Source organism: Barbus barbus, assembly GCF_936440315.1.
Source record: "Barbus barbus genome assembly, chromosome: 4".
Lineage (NCBI taxonomy): Eukaryota > Metazoa > Chordata > Actinopteri > Cypriniformes > Cyprinidae > Barbus > Barbus barbus.
Genome location: NC_136732.1, coordinates 25211335 through 25229122, shown reverse-complemented (window position 1 = coordinate 25229122; position 17788 = coordinate 25211335). Strand labels below are relative to the sequence as shown.

General features: G+C 40.9%; 1 protein-coding gene across 1 annotated transcript; it reads left to right on the top strand.

Annotated features, from left to right (window-relative positions):
- Positions 1–1766: 1766 nt before the first annotated feature.
- On the top strand, positions 1767–13431 carry LOC306865390 (uncharacterized protein). Its single transcript, XM_079409960.1, has 13 exons — positions 1767–1806; positions 2462–2633; positions 2716–3020; positions 9554–9683; positions 9904–10117; positions 10254–10521; positions 10605–10776; positions 10889–10965; positions 11301–11481; positions 11586–11834; positions 12077–12248; positions 12450–12574; positions 12662–13431. The coding sequence occupies exons 1-13, from the start codon at positions 1792–1794 to the stop codon at positions 12838–12840; spliced, it is 2259 nt and encodes a 752-aa protein (XP_079266086.1). The 5' UTR covers positions 1767–1791; the 3' UTR covers positions 12841–13431.
- The last annotated feature ends 4357 nt before the right edge of the window (positions 13432–17788 follow it).

Genomic DNA, 17788 nt, shown 5'->3' with positions numbered 1-17788 from the left:
AAAAGCCAAACCACTTTCATGGTACCTAAAACCCAGAGTTGGCCTAATATCCAGCTTCATGGTACAGGCCCCTGGAGTCACAACGATTACTTTAGTGAGGTCTTTACTGCCTTTCTGAGGCTTGAAAGTGGTAGTTGCATAATCTGTGAAATGTGAATCTGTGAATTGTGAATCTGAATTGTGTGTGCAGAAATTTCTCAGATTTCATTAAAGGTCTCATATTGTCAAAACTGAAATTTCCTGGCGTTTTTCATGATAACAGAGGTCTAGGGGCTATGTAACTACCATATAAGTTTCAAAACAGTCAGTCCACCGTAAAGTGCACTCAGCCTGCATAAAGTAGCTTTTTCGAGACACCCTTTTTTTATTTTTTTATTTTTTTATTTATTTTTTTATTGCAGAACAAGGTAACATACAGATAAGAACACAAAAATATAAACGAACAAGACAAAGAAAAAGTTAATAATAAATAAAAGCATAGCTCATAATCAGTTTTAACAAATAAGGATATTACAAATTACAATGGGGATTGAAGAGTATATCGTAGCATTTTAAACACTTCACAGACTTTTTGTTTTTTAACAATCTTATTGAAGAAATATAAAATTCAAAGTCAAAGCAAAACAAATTTAACATAGGAAATGAATTAAGAAATTTTTGTTTATGTATGTGAAATTTTGCTAATAAAATAAAAAGGTTAACAATAAATTCTAAATCCTTATTGCTTTTATTTTCATAATACAAGGTAACATCCTTTAAAGTAAAGCAATAATTAATATTCATCAAATTAAATATAAATTCAGCCAAATCAATCCAAATTTTTTTTACGACATTACAGTCCAAAAATAAGTGAGTCAGTATCTCTTTCTCATTATTACAAAAACAGCATATATCATCAATATCAGAGAATCTTGATATTAAAGATTTAGAAGGGTAAATAGTATGAAGAATTTTGAAGTGTACTTCTTTTATTTTATTATTAATACAATATTTAAAAGGAATTAACCAAGCTCTTCTCCAGTCAATATTCTCAGTCTTAGAGTTCCAGAAAAATTTCCCTCTAGGAGATATTTTATTTTGTTTTTGGAAAATATTACAAATATGTTTGTTATTGCATTTTTTATCAGTTAGCTCAACACCTTCTAAAATTAAATTTGGGTTTGTCACAGATAAAGAATTGTAACAAATATGACATTTGATAAGTTGACGAAGTGTTACAGGAATAGCTTTAATAACTGAATTAAATTCCTTAAACTGTACGGGAAAATTGTAAGTTGACATGAATTGTTCGTAAGTTAAAAGATTCCCAGAATTGTCAAACATTTTAATAAGATGAGTAATGTCTCTGTTGAACCAATTTGTTAAAAATAGGGATTTATTGGAAACAGTTATATTTCCATTATTCCAAATGAAAGAGGTGTGAGGGGAGAAATTGTGACAGTAACAAATTTTCCAAGAGAGAAGAGCTTGCTGATGAAATTTGGATAATTTGAGGGGAATTTTAGAAATCTTATAATCACATGTTAATAGAAATTTCAAGCCACCAATTTGATTAAAGAGACTATGAGGAATATGGTTCCAAAGAGAATTAGGGGTGATCAAACATCTCTTAAGCCAGTTAACCTTAAAGGTCTTGTTTACATCCTCAAAATAAAGCATCTCCATTTTTCGAGACACCCCTCGCTGCAGACTGTAGCACGGTGACGTCACGTATGTACGTCACGTGTGTGTTACCACGCATGCGCAAAGTAAGACGTATCATCTGTCAGTTCATTTCAATCACTTCCGGCGATGGATTCGATGGCAGTAAGTCAATAAGCATTATTTATGCCGTTTTAACAATTGTGCTTTTGTGTTAACGGCTTTAAATTGTAAGATGGCATAGAGCGCATCATAAATGTTTTAGATTTAAAAAAAAAAAAAGTTATGACATGTTTTATGATATATGTTAGCATTCAAAATGACAGGGTTTCAGCGAGTCTTAAATGATATGTAAAAGTCTTCATTCGCCTTTAAACAAATTAAGGCTTGACAGATGTCTTCAAATAGAGCAGAAAGACTTAAATTAAGGAAGTCATGTAGTTGATTGTTGCATGCATTGCAAAAAATAAATAAAAAATGTGTTCCTCAGTATCAGATCGTACTGTAAAAATTACATCCCTGAATGTAGTGTATGTACTGTAAGTTATGTTAAATACATTTTTGGTAAAATGAATTAAAAAGTAATTGAGTTGAACATTGTATTTTGCTAAAATAAAACTCTCCTTAGTTTTTTTTATAATTTAGAGAGTATATTTATGTATTGAGTTCCCTTCAATTTATTCAAGAAATTTTCTTTACTCTTAAAAAGGTGTTAAAGGAAATCTTAAATTGACCTTTATGTGACTGGCAGAAACCCTGTCAATGTAAATGTAAATGTCAGATGATTGACCTTGACTTGATTGTTGATATTCTTTTCTAGATGCATGTTAGTGTCCTTAAAAAAGGTGAAAGCGTTAAAATTAATCAATGCAGCTCATGTTGTGATAAATATCACTGTCCATTCTGTGAGACTTGGGTCTACAAACCGAGGGAGTTTTACAGTGTTGTCAAACATGTGGAGCATCATCTAAAGACAGCTATACAGGAAGATGGTGTGTAGTGCTTAAACATCCATAAAACATTTTTTTTTGTTATTATATATGCGTCTTACAATGGTTTTGCTTACATTTTCAGATTTCATTATCATCAGGTGCAACTTAAAATGCAGAGATAATTCACATTTTCATTGCTTATACTGTTCAACCACTGTTTTACGTAAAGCACAATTTGAAATTCATCTTTCAAGTTGCAAACAAAAGATTCAATCTCTGCAAAAGACTGCAGCACCAACGGTTCTGTTTGGTAATACACCTCAACCCCCAGGGTCTGCTCAGACAGCACCCCTACTTCAACTGCAACCCCAGCCTTCACCCAGTGGACTACACACGTCGGTGTCTCCCACAACCTTTACTCCACTGTCTCAACCTCAAGTATTTAAGGTACCATCACTTCCATCTTCTCTGAGTATTCATACACCTCAACCCCCAGGGTCTGCTCAGACAGCACCCCTACTTCAACTGCAACCCCAGCCTTCACCCAGTGGACTACACACGTCGGTGTCTCCCACAACCTTTACTCCACTGTCTCAACCTCAAGTATTTAAGGTACCATCACTTCCATCTTCTCTGAGTATTCATACACCTCAACCCTCAGGGTCTGCTCAGACAGCACCCCTACTTCAACTGCAACCTCAGCCTTCACCCAGTGGACCACACAGGTCGGTGTCTCCTAAAGATCATGTCCCAAGTGGTTCAAAACGAATCAGAGTGAAATGTATTCACTGTGGAATTGAACTTAACAAGAAGAACCTACGCCTCCACATTCAAAGAAAACATACAGATGTGAAACAAAGCATTACAAATGAACGATACTTTCTTAGCCAGTGCATTGATAGTGAGAATGGTATTTTTGCTGTTCAAAAATCTTTCTTTGGTCCTTCACTGCCAATACATGTGCAGAAGGTGCCATTAATGTTTACAGTAATTTTGTAATTTAGTGAAATGCAACAGAATAAAACAATTTTATTAAATAAAATACTACAGATATTACATCATATATATTCTGAAATTCAAAGTTTAGCTTAGATCAGGCATAGTTCAAACTGGATGTGCGCTGTACTCCTTTTTGCTGCTTTCATTATTACTTTAGAGTTTTTCTAATACATTAACATTTTTTTAAATATGTCAAATTTGCGCAGGCGTTTTAAAGACGCGTGACGTCAAAACAAGTGATGTCAGCACGTAATGCGCATGCGCTGTTGTCCGCGATATGGCGCATGCGTGGTAACACATACGTGACGTACATACGTGACGTACACACGTGACGTCACTGTGCTACAGTCTGCAGCGAGGAGTACTTGGAGGATTTTTCACGAGCCGCTGTGACTTCCGTAAAAATTTGACGTCCGATCTGAGAAGGGTCTGGCTGCAGACTTGTGTCTGAGAGTGCAAGTCTGTAGCCAGACCCTCAGTCACCCCGAGCGCCGCCCACCGTGCTTTTGCCAAACCCCCAGACAGCATCGCGTCCATGCGATTGCTGAGCAACAACAACACTGAAAATGTTGAGGAAACGTCTCGGGTTACTTACGTAACCCATGTTCTCTGAGTAGGGAACAAGACGCTGCGTAGCTTACGCAATGGGAACACCCCCAGGTGTGACGATTGTCTGAAGCCCTTATAGAATCACGCCAATTTATTGGCTGATGGCGCGAGATGCCGCCCCTACGTCATACGTGATTGACATAGACCCGCGATCGCGCCATCTTACCCCTCAGATTTTCCTGTCGAAGAAGCAGGTCGACAGCAAGAGGAGCTTGGCAGCGGACGCAGCGTCTCGTTCCCTACTCAGAGAACATGGGATACGTAAGTAACCCGAGACGTTCTCTTTCATAGGTTCACTCAACGCTGCGTAGCTTACGCAATGGGAACGATATACCACACATACCAAGCTAACGCACTGCCAGACCTGGCCCATTACAGACCAGAACACCAAAAACATAGCTGGCTCAAACAGAAAGAACCTGGGAACCAGGAGCTGTATTCGCATCAAGGTTGTAGAACCTCACAAAAGTATGCCGAGAGGACCAACCTGCCGCCATACAAATGTCCTCCAGGGGAACCCCTCTAAACAAAGCTTGGGAGGAGGCCACCCCTCTGGTGGAATGAGCTCTGATGTCCAGAGGTGAAGGCAGACTGCGCACCTCATAGGTCAACGAAATAGCATCCCTAACCCAGTGGGATATTGTGTGTTTAGACGCGGCTAGCCCTTTGCGGCCTGCACCAAAACACACCAACAGTTGTAGGGACTTACGCCACTGGCTGGAACGGTCCACATACATCTTCAGGGCTCTAACAGGGCAGAGCAGATGAAGATCATCGCCCTCACTCGAAGAGGAGGGAGAGAAAGCCTGCAGCACTACCACCTGTGAACGAAAAGACGTAGAGAGAACTTTGGGGACATAACCAGGCCTAGGTCTCAGAAATGCCTTGACCAGACCAGGAGCAAACTCAGTGCAGGACTCACTGACAGACAGAGCCTGCAGATCTCCCACACGCTTAAACGAGGCCAACGCCAACAAAAGAGTAACCTTTAATGTCAGAATCCTCACGGGAGCTGACTCTAGAGGTTCAAAAGGAGACTCTATTAACCCCTTCAGGACAACAGAAAGGTCCCAAGAAGGGAAACTAGGAGGACGAACCGGCCTCAAGCGCTTAACCCCACACATAAAGGAGGATACTAAACGATGTCTACCCAGCGGAACATCGTCTGAGTCCCTTCGAGCAGCGATAGCCGCAACGTAGACCCTCAAGGTGGTAGAGGCCGCTCCAGCCGAAAACTTATCCTGTAGGAACTCCAGCACTGAACCAACCGGGCAGTTAACTGGATCTACAGCATGAGCCAAGCACCAGGATTCAAAAACCCTCCATTTGGTGGAGTAGAGCTTCCTAGTGGAAAGGGCCCTGGCACTATTAATGGTCTCACGGACTCCATCTGAGAGATCAAAAGCTAAGGGCGACCTATGATCGGCCATACCCACAACTTCCAGATCTCTGGATGTGGGTGCCAAATTCTGCCCTGAAGCTGACACAGCAGGTCTTTCCTGACTGGAATCTCCCACGGATCGCCCTCCAGAAGGGAGACCAACTCCGAGAACCATGTCTGGGAAGGCCAGAACAGGGCTACTAGGAGAAGACGGACTCCGTATGTCCTCACCCTGCACAATACTGCCGGGATGAGCTTGACCGGAGAGAAAGCATACAGACTCATGTCTGGCCAGGGGTGCGCTAGCGCATCTATCCCCAGAGAGGTAGGGTGAGAGAGGGAGAACCAAAGGGGGCATTGGGTCGACTCCTGAGACGCAAAGAGGTCCACCTCTGCTGCGCCGAAACGTTCCCAAATCTGATCCACCGTCCGGTGGTTCAGCATCCATTCCCCCGACCTGAGTTTTTGTCTCGACAGAAAGTCCGCCGCTAGGTTCAGGACCCCTGGGACATGGACTGCTCTCAGGGACAAGAATCTGCCCTGTGCCCAAAGAAGCAGCTGACGCGCATGCCTGTTCAGGGTGCGCGATCGGGAGCTCCCCTGGCGATTGATGTGAGACACCACCGCCATATTGTCCGTCCTGACGATGACGTGGGAGTGCGCCAGGACTGGAAGAAAGTGAGTGAGAGCTAGGTGAACCGCTCTCAATTCCAGACCGTTTATGTGCCAGGCCAGGTACTTGCCTGACCAAACACCGCAAGCCGGCCTTCCCTCGAAGACTGCCCCCCACCCTGAGAGGGAAGCATCCGTCGTTATCATTTGGCGACGGCAGACTAACCCCATATTCACTCCTGTCTGGAGAAAATTGAGGTCCCGCCACACTAAGAGGGAGCGAAGACAGGCGCCTGACACTCTTAGTAGGCGGAGGGACGGCCAAGAGGGGTGAATACCAAGGGACTTCATCCACCAGAGGAATGGTCTCATATGGAGCAGCCCCAAGGGAAGAACCGGGGAAGCCGCTGCCATGAAGCGGCTAGAACGAGCCAGTCGTCCAGGTAGTTGAGGATGCGGATGCCCTGGAGCCTCAGCGGGGCTAGAGTGAACGTCTTGGTAAACGTCTTTGGGGCCAGAGCTAGCCCAAAGGGAAGAACCTTGTATTGGTAAGCCTTTCCCCCGAAGGCGAACCTGAGGAACTTCCTGTGTCTCTGAACCACCTGGATGTGGAAGTAGGCATCCTTCAAGTCGACAGTGACGAACCAGTCCCCCCCTTGGACTTGGGAAAGAATGCTCTTGAGCGTCAGCATCCTGAATTTACCTCTGTAGAGAGAGTAATTCAGCCTGCGCAGATCTAGTATAGGACGCAAACCCCCATCCTTCTTCGGGACTAGAAAGCAGTGGTTTCAGCCGTGGTTTAAGTCCGAAGAGGGGACCTCCTCTATTGCCCCTTTGAGCAGAAGCGAGGAGACTTCCTGTTGTAGGACAGAAGCCTCGTTGGCGCTGTTCACAGCAGTAAGAAGAACCCCGTTGAAACGGGGGGGGGGGGGGCGGGGGTTGCGTGCAAATTGGAGTGTGTAACCGAACTGGATCGTACGAAGAATCCAGGGCGACACTCCCGGCAGGTCCCTCCAGGCATGGAGGAAGGCCGACAGAGGTAACGGAGTGGAACATATCAAGGGGGATACCAACACGGGGTCCCTGCTTTGAACGTCCCCCTGAAGGGAGGGACATGTATCTGGCCGAAGCAGAGGAGAGCTCACAGCGTCCTCGTGCACGGAGGCATGACCTAATGAGGCCATAAAGGCAAGGGCAGGAGATACTGGCGCGGGGGGAAAGTGCTGGGCGTCCCTTACCGCGTGTACAATGTCTGCAGCCTGCAGCAACTCTGAGGGGAGAAAACCTTCTCAAGGAGGAAAGCCTTCTCCTTTTCCCTGATCTCCGTCAGATCCACCAATCCTGCCATACTGCGCCCAACTGCCTGCACCATCCCCCTCATCCATCTCCTTCAGTACCTCCGCTTGGTAGGCCTGAAGGATGGCCATAGTGTGGAGAGCCGCACCTGCCTGTCCCGCTGCCATGTAGGACTTACCGATCAAAGCAGAGGTGGTTCTACACGGCTTGGACGGAAGGAGAGGGCGGGACTTCCACGAGGGGGCAGAAGTCGGCGAGAGGTGTGCAGCGAGCGTGTCCTCGATCGCCGGGACTGCGGCGTACCCCTGCTCCACAGAACCAACGAGGTTGGTGAAGTCAGCGGTCGCCGCATTAGTGAGGTGGGAGGAGAAAGGCTGCTTCCAAGACCTGGAAATCTCATGATGCAGGTCAGGGAAGAAAGGCAACTTTCTCCTCGCCGGGCGCGAACCAGAGCCACTGAGGAAACGCTCGTCGAGCTTAGATGACTGGGACTCGCGAGGCTCGTCCGGCCAATCTAAACTCAACTTCTCAGTGGCGCGCGCCAAAACGTCCACGAGTTCAGTATAGGCCGGAGAAGGCCGCGCCTCCTGGCCGCTAGGCGGGAGAACGTCGAGTGACGCGGCTCCGAAGTCCTCAGAGTCGCAGTATATAAAATATCCTCCAACCCGAAGGAAATGGCTTCCCGTGCCTCCGGGCTGGGTGCAAGACAGCCGCGAGAAAACTGGACCGGAGAAATCGCGCGGTAACACCCAGGCGATGGAGGGAGAGAAAGTGAAAACTGCTCACTCTCCATAGCCTCGAGCTCCGCATCCGAACCCCAAGCCCCGGCTTTGCGGAGGGAGGAGGCCTCCGGAGCAGCGCGGCGGGGGAGAACGGCAGATTCTCGATCAAAAACCGTGAGTCTAGCGCGCAAGGTTTTAAGTGTAAAATTCTCGCAGTACTTGCAGTTAGAAATGCCAAAAAATAGCGTCTCGCGCGTGGGCCAGGCCCACACATCTGACGCACTTACCATGCTGGTCATAACTCGCGATGAGGTGAGAGCACGGCGGTTGGCACCGACTAAAGTCCATTCCACTCACCACTAGGAGAATAACAATTCCACAGATGCGGTCGCTGAAGTGGAGAGAATCCCAGACTAAAACGTCGTCAAGAAAATGGGCCAGAAAAACCGCGAGAAGCGAACGCTTCTGAAGAGAGGAAAATCTGAGGGGTAAGATGGCGCGATCGCGGGTCTATGTCAATCACGTATGACGTAGGGGCGGCATCTCGCGCCATCAGCCAATAAATTGGCGTGATTCTATAAGGGCTTCAGACAATCGTCACACCTGGGGGTGTTCCCATTGCGTAAGCTACGCAGCGTTGAGTGAACCTATGAAAGAGAACGCTGTTCTGTCGATGGATGTCAGGAAAGTACATCATTGCACAGGCTTCCGAACAACATTAATATAAGAGACCAGTGGCTAATGTTCATTATTCAGAGGTACCACAGCAATTTAGCTCGACCTTAACCGTCTGTTCTGCACATTTCACAAGTGACTGCTTCGTCAATCTGGCACAGTTCAATGCTGGGTTTTCAAAGAAGCTACTCATCAAAGATACTGCTGTTCCTACATCGTTGGGTCCGACCTCAAATCCTCAACCCGTCAGTAAACTTCTCACACATTTTCTGTTACATTATGGAGCCAGCATAATCTGAAATTATACTTTGTACACTGTTATGCAACGTTAACGTGATGCTAACTTGACGCTGATGTGTTGCTTTGTAAAGTCTATGGGTGCCACAAGCTTTGATAGAATATCTGTTGGAAACAAGACAGAATACCTTGTTTGTATTCCTAAATTCCTATTTTTTTGTTGTTGTTTTTATTGAGCTAAAGACGGTTAGATTGAGTTCACTGCATGGGTAACATTACTACAGATAGATGAAAACATGCAAGGCAGGGGCTAGGTTTGGGAAACGGTATAAAGTAATGCTGCTGTGTATTTATTATTAATTAATTAATTAATATTTATTTTTTGGTACCAAGAGAAAAGTAAAAGTCTGGTTTACCTGGTACATAATATTGTTTTTATTTTCTTTTAGGGTACATCGCAAGAATCACAGCCAACCATCACCCACAAACATGCAAGCACCCAAACTGATCCCCCAAGAAAGACAACAGTTAGCACACAGCTTTCCATTGGGACACTCGCAGAACATGTGAGAAGTAAAGGTAAGAGATATTGCTTGTTACTAAATTATAACCAAATAAACCTCCCAATTTAATGGAGCTACTTGTGTTGTAAAGTGTACAGACAGATATGACTCATTATATGCTTGCATTTTTCTAACACTACTGTGGCACTTGATAACCAGGTAGTCACATTTTTGGTAATCTTACATCACGTTTTTACTTAATTACAATGACTCAATGTTTATATTTGTGTTACTAGGCACACAGACAGACACCTTTCCTAGTGGATTGCAGCTATCTTCAACACCACTGAAGGGTAACGTGAGTGGTGTCCTGGGTTCAAGACCAGCAAAGAGACCACGGCTTGAGGAGGATGAAGAGGAGGACATATCTTTTGAGATTCCTGAGCCTCATGACTCCACATACAACCCAGAAGACTCTGTGACTCTACTCACAGATTCATCACAGATAAAGTAAGTGTGTTTATAATAACTGTTTTATAATTTACATTACATAGTATGCCTCAAATTATTACCATTAAATATTGTTGATACATTTTCTAAAGAACATAAAATTGTAGTTTCCAATAAATACATTTTGTATATACAGACCCACCAGTGGCTACAAAGAGCCAAAATACATTGTTTATGGGAGCTGCCTCCTCGAGCTTTTTGAGACCTGTCTTGTGTGCCGACGAGTGTGTGACGTCACCCCACGAAGACGTGGAACTTTCTTAGCAATTGACCAACTCTGCCCACACTGCCAATACTCCAGAAAATGGAAGAGCCAGCCTGTCTTTGGAAGCAACCCTGCTGGGAACCTTAAGCTGTCCGCTGCCATTTATTTTAGTGGTGCATCATTCTTTCAGCTGGAAAAGGTATTTCACATTACATATATTTTACTTTTCAGAAATTTGGCCTAAAATGGGTATGAAATAAATTGTGTATTGTCTTTTTTAAGATTTTCAAGGCAATGCATTTAGCAATGTTTACATACGACACTTTTAGAAGACATGCCCGGATGTACCTGGAACCAACCATTATCCATAAATGGGGGAAGGACCAGGAGGCACTTCTGCACCAGCTCAGCCAAGACGATAAGGTCATTATTGGAGGTGATATGGTCTCACCAGGTATAAAATGTTATTTTGTCTGCTTGATTGTACTATTTTTTGCTGTATCTGTTCTGAAATATAAATATTTTGTATTCATATGTATCCTCTTGTCTTTTGGCTTTTCCCTCAGGACACTCAGCAAAGTATGGTAGCTACAGTGTGATGCACCTTCAGGAAAACAAAATAATTGATATCCAATTGGTGCAGGTCAGTGTGAAATACACAAGGATGACAGTTGTGATAGTCACTGTTAATTTTGTTGATGTGGTGGTTATGTTTCAAAGCAATTGTGACAGAAATTACACATAATACATTCAGTATAGACTTTTCAAGTCACACGATTCAATATGTATTTACGTATTTTTTTTATAATACTGTAGCTGATATACATGAATATTATGTGGGAAAAATAATGGTGGACAACTTGATTATGAGGGATTTTTATGTACTAGTGAAGAGATGTCAGACAACCGTTGCTTCCAACTTGAATAACTATGTGAAATATCTTTTATGAAACACCTATATCTTATCTATACCACCAGAGCAACGAAGTTGGAGGTAGCAACCATATGGAACTGGAGGGCCTGAAAAGGAGCCTGGAAAAGTTGGCAGCACGTGGCATCATCTTGGACTATATAGTCACTGACCGTCACCCGCAAATACAAAAATATCTAAAGGACAACAATATCACACAGTTCTATGATATCTGGCATCTGGAAAAAGGTGAGTTGTATTTATGGGTTTTTTTTTGGTCAAACAAGATTGTATGTCTAATGTAGGTTTGATTTTATATTTAATGAGCCATTTGTCAAACCATTTGTAAACAGGCTTGTTAAAGAAACTAGACAAGATTGCCAAAGAAAAAGATTGTCAAGAGATAAAGAAATGGCAGCGTAGTATCAAGAACCACATATACTGGACTGCAACATCATCCAAATCTGGACCTGAGAAAGTGGCGAAGTGGAAGTCACTCGTCAACCACCTGCAAGATGTCCACACTCATGCAGACCCCCTCTTCCCGAAATGTGAACATCCAGACAAAACCACCACAGACCCAAGCAAGTGGTTGCAGCCAGGTATGCGCAGAATATGCTAAATTCTACATCTTCCTATCTATTTTTCATTTGCAGTGGTTAAATGGTCATTTAATTGTAAACGTGGAATGTTTACACAATATTATGTGTGTTATTATCATTACAGTGTACCTGTGGCAAAAAAAAAAAAAAATGATTTAGATGCATGTCCTCATTGAACTTATTTAACAACAACTTTGCTAGATATATAAGGTTTCAACATTTATTTCATATTTTAATTTCAGATTCTAAATCGCTTTACAAATTGGACAAAGCCTTGCTGAACAAGAGAGTTCTGAAGGATATTGAGAAGTTGAGTCCCCACCATCAGACTTCTTCTTTGGAGGCATTCCACAGTGTCATCTTACGTTTTGCCCCAAAGAATGTTGATTTTCCTTTCCTTGGAATGCTGTGCAGGTAATGTATATGTGATATTCATGTAATGATTGTACATTTCTGTTGTAAATGTAAAAAGATTTCTAAAAACATTCATGATGTTAGAGAGACAGGGCCATAATTTTAGACGGTAATCAAAACATTACTGCAACCTACTACTTTTACTAAGTACATTTTACATGTTCAAATTCAACTATGTTTTACGAATGTCTGTGTTTTCAGGTTGTACTTGGTGGCCATGCACTTTAATGAAAATTCTCAACACACACAAGCAACCTCTTCTTCAGGAATAAAGGCAAAGAAGGGTGTATGCACTGCAAAGCCAGTGAAAACAGGGCCAACATACAGTCAGTGCAAAAATATTTCTTTATTACATAAATTATAAAAATGGCAAATGAACAGCTTAGTTATACTGGTAAACAATGTTTTTTTAGATTACATCCAGGAACTGATGGAAGTCCTTTTTGAAAATGTCCTTGACGACCCTAGACCATACATCATGGAGGTGGAGAACATAAAGATTCCAGAGCCACTTTCCTCCCAGTATGACAGACTTACCAAGGATGAAGTCATCGCTGGATATGTGTCCCGCTTCAGTCGAGAGGTGGTCTAAATCCTACGTAGCTGCCTGCAGCATCAGGGAACTCTTGCCGTATACGCAGGACAACACATGAGGGAATGACAACCCTTTCCTGCCCAGATAGCCCCAGCACCAGCTGACAAAGCTTCTGTACATCAGGTGCCTGTAACACCTGGGGGGTTGGGGGGGCAAACAGAGCAATAGTTCTAAAAGTATATTTGTAACAATGACCTATTGTCACTGTATATTTCACAATATGTTTTTAGAAAAGTCTATGCACGTCGGAGTGTCTTGACAATAATTATAAGAAAACCTTGCACATAGAAATTTTAATGGGATTACAATGTTTCTTTTTGTCCAAGCTTCATCAGCTATTGTTATAATACCTGAAGAAGGTTGGACAGATACACATTGTAATCCCATAAATATTACAGCAATAAGCAACACAGCGTGGTGCAGTTATTTTCCTGTTATAAATGACTGTAATATGATTGTAATAAAGTTTTTACTATTTATCAAATTCTTTATTGAATTTCAGATTTTATAAATACATTACAAAGCAATTGTGAAATTTTAAATGCATAGTCATTTACATACCCACAATAAAACATTCTTTGTCATATATGAATACGTGTCTTATTTACCATTGTAAACTTAAGTCTCAAACGCCCACAATCAGCCCGGTAAATGTTGTAAACATTCTGTAAAGAATAAACATCTAAGCACAGTTTGAAGTCCAGGTTGATCAGTCATGCAGTTGGGAGGGGATAGCTGGTTCATTCTTCTTAGAACCTAATGAACAGGAGCAGTTTTTAAGCTTTTCTACCACAATGTAATGCAATTTGCTACAGTAACAATTTATTTTTCATAGTTTTAAAAGTTTACCTTAGGCTCTTTACAGCATATGTTCTCGCGTTCTGTGAGCATCCTTGCACACTTACCACAAGTACACCCTTTAGAGGAAAAAGTAACATTGTAAAATACATTGTATCACGTCAACTTACTGTATCAGCAGGAAAGCAGTAGTTACATAGCTTACTGCATTCGGTATTTGAAAAAAAAAACATTAATTACTATTCTGAAACATCCTGTTGTAAGCGCGTTTGAGGAGGTGGTTGGTTGTTGGGACCTTTAAAAAGATCTGCATTTATGTTTCAAAGATGAACAAAAGTCTTAAAGGTTTGGAACGACATGAAGGTGAATGATGAAAATTTTTGGTTTAACTAAGACATTAGGTAAATCGGTTCCCTCAGGCGCACCAGTAGATCTCTGCCTGATCTCTGATCTTCTGGTTCTTCTGCTCCTTCCACAATCCTGGATTATTGAGCCACGACAGAAGTTTCCACTTTGAATGCTTTAGCCTGGTGTTTTTTTCACCAGCATCTAAAGTGAGAAAGAAAACAATAACCCAAATGTAAATGTAAAAATAATAATTAACAAAACAATGGTTGTCCAAAATGTAAAGTATACACTTGAGTTTTCCCTACTGTTAGGGCATTTCCACCTCAGGGCACAAAAGAGTGGGGACTTACAGGATAAGAACAATTTTCAACACGGTTTTTTTGTCACTTCCTATACAGGGCTCCAGACTGCAACCAAATGGTCGCATTTTGTGACCGTTTTTTCTGCCAGTGCGACTACATTTTTGTGAGCGTTCACACTAGCATGACCACCACATTGCCCCACCTCTATTTCTGTTGCATATGAGCAAAACAGCATGCGAAACAAATGCTAGTGAAACTGCGCTACGAGCTGTACAGCGCAGACTGTTCATCAGCTTGAATCAGCGCAGAGAAAACAAACTTCTCCGAGCTCAGAACAGGTTTACTCAGGAAGCAGATTTCGTGACACTGTTACTGCAGAGTGCTGCGAGATCCAGTGAGAAGCACTTGAATTTGCTGCACAATGAATAAGGTTGCCGTGCGCTCTAGTGAGAAGCATTCAAATTCTGCACAGAAATCTGTTATAAACAGGTCAACCAGTGCTGACATATAACCAGAAGTAGTAACGCTAACTATAACCATGGTGTTGTGACAGAAATAGTTGAATTTCATTACATTATGCATCTCAGGGTTTATACAAACTTTGAGAGAAATTCAAGCACTTTTAAGTATTTCACACAACTATTTTCAGCACTTTAAAACTCTAAAAAGCATATGAATAAAATGTTATTTTTAAAGGGATGACCAAAATATACTTTGTGGTAAACAAACACATTTGTAAAATTTAAAAAAAGGAGCATCAAATTACCACTATAACCAGTAGATAGCAGCAGAGGAACACTTATAGGCTTATTAGGCCCTGCTGATTCATTTCTACTTTTTACTTTACATTTTGAAATTATAAAATCACTATTAGAAAATTTTAAATCAAGAAATCAAATTTTGTAAACGTTTGCTATTTTTGTGTATGAAGTAAGAAAAGTCACAAAGTGCCTTGAAAAACAAAGTTTTCGGACAGCTGAATCACACGAAGCAAGAGAGCTCCTTTTATAATCACTGAAGTTGTTGGTCAGTTCCATGTAATACTACAGAAGAATAATAGTACATTTAATAAGAGTAGAATATGTTCATTTTCTATATAAAACTTACATTTTGCACATTACTGTTGTTAACCCTTAAAGACCTAGAACATTTTTGGGGCACCTGACACACCTGTACTTTTCTTTGTTTTTTCAGACCTATTCTAGCAGTCAGCATTAAGTGCCATATATCATTATAAACAGGAGATCTTGAGGTTTTAGTCTAGCTAATTTAAAGTCCCAATTTTCCCTTTGTTGTCTCTAAGAGTTAATGAATTTCCAGAATTTTAAGAAAAACGCAAGCAATAATTATTATTATTATTTTTTTTTTTTTACTGTGTATTCAAACAAAATCTCCTGAAGTTTGGATTTTTTTTCTTTAGAAAGTTGTATCTGGGTGTTTTACACTTCCAAATATATATATATATTTTTCTACATAATATGATATTCCCCAAGCAAGTTACAGCCATTTATTACAATATTTTTATAGGCGGTTTCCAGTGAAAAACAGGTATATTTACTTTACTAACAATATAGATGTGTCCAAAAAAATTTAGGGAGTAAAGAAAATGGAAACCATGTTTCATAATAACAAAATATACAGAGTGCAACAGAAAGAATAGTGCAAATAATCTTTATGAACTATATATAAGTATTATTTACATAATATAACAGCCAAATGGATCTGTGCTGGCTGCACTCTGCGTCAGACAGAATTGATTTTACTGGGAGATCGCCTAGTGACACCAATACCTAAACCAAATGTTGTCAAAATGTGATGAGGTAATCACGTACGCTACAGAGCCAAACGAGACAAATGCAATATCTCCGAAAAGAGAATCTCTAATTTCCGACACGTTTTAAAGCATTCTGATAGGATTACTGGTTCAGAAGTTATTAAACATTTAAGAACAATAGTTATTTTTTGCCACAGGCGGCTGTCTCGGCCTTTGAAGGTTAATAAAAGTATTTTAAAAGTAAAAAAATGTTGTGCTTCCTAACTCAAGCTCAGTGCTTTACTGTCAAATGTGCATTACCAAGAAATAAATGTGTACTATTACTAGTAACTACACTTATTAATGCAAAACTATAATCATTTTATGATTTAATTATCTTTATTTTTAATACCGCCCACACACCACCCCAAGCGCTACCAGATCTGCTTCTGGCGCCACCATCTGTAGAACTCAGTGGCGCTGGTGCCGCTGCTCTCAAAAGTTAGTCTGGAGTCATGCTATATATACATTGCAAATGTGGTACAATTAAAATGACTATGCAAGTACTAAAAAAAGTCAGCTGCTGAAATGTTACAAGGATAGTACATAAGAACCGTACCAAAGCGGTGACTCTAAAACAGTTATAAAAACCAAACAAAATATAAATAGGCCTACTGAGAATGTGTTTGACATTCAAAAAAACATTTTTGTGCAGTGACCTGTGGCTGAATGGCCTTTGGTTTTATTTAGCTGTGATTGACACACAAACAAAAGGGGAAAAAAGATAATAGCATTGCTGAATATGAGTCAAATATTGCATATTTCTGCACAAATTAAAGTGTACTCATTCTTCATGAATCAGTATGTCAGGGGTTCTCAACTCTGGCCCTCAATGTCCACTGTCATACAGAGGGTGCGTCCCAATCAGCTTCATAGTTCACTAGGTTGTAAATGAATATATTGTGTACACAAATTCAGGCACTGGTAAGGACAGTGGCTCACTACACACTGTTGACTATTTCCGTCCTCATTGTACAACATCACTACTGACATTTATGCACAACTGATATATTTTTTTTATGCTATTTTCAGCACATTATGATAAATACTTTGTTATATGTATGCGCAAGATTTCAGTCATAAATAAATATTTGCTAGATTAGACATTACCTGTCTAGTGATGTATGTTTATGCTGAGATATAATATTGGTTTGTGTTTTAAAATCTATCACGTGTCATTTTGTAGCGAATGATCTCTTAAGTTTTGAGCTTCAGAACTTCCTATAAGGGAACATAGTGAGCATCGATGCTTCCTGGTTTTCACAGCTTTTTTTAGGGAGCAAACTAAATTTTGTGATTGAGACAGCCCTTAAACACTGACTACTGAGCAAGGGACCCGAGTGAACTAAAAAAAAAGAGAAAGAAGACAACCAATATTATGATGTTAAAAAGTTAAACAAAGATAAAGTAAAAAAAAATATGATTCATAAATATGCACAACATCTGAAAATGCACAAAGATGAGAAGAAAGCAATGTGTTTAATGAGAACTTTCAACCCACTGAAAAATAAAAAGCAATATTAAGTCACACATGCATTTTTATTTATTCTTGTTATTCTTATTATTATTCTTGAAATAAGTTATAATTGCCTTTTGGTTTATTAATGATTTTCAGTCTCTGAAATAGAAACTTTCTATCAATTATGGATGGCATCATACATACGTCATATATAACGATATTTAA

Bases quoted from the DNA above. Each gene is read 5' to 3' on its own strand.
- LOC306865390 (XM_079409960.1), top strand. The intron at 10,118-10,253 runs GTAAGTGTGTTT...TTGTATATACAG, and splicing joins ACAGATTCATCACAGATAAA to ACCCACCAGTGGCTACAAAG. The intron at 10,777-10,888 runs GTATAAAATGTT...CTTTTCCCTCAG, and splicing joins AGGTGATATGGTCTCACCAG to GACACTCAGCAAAGTATGGT.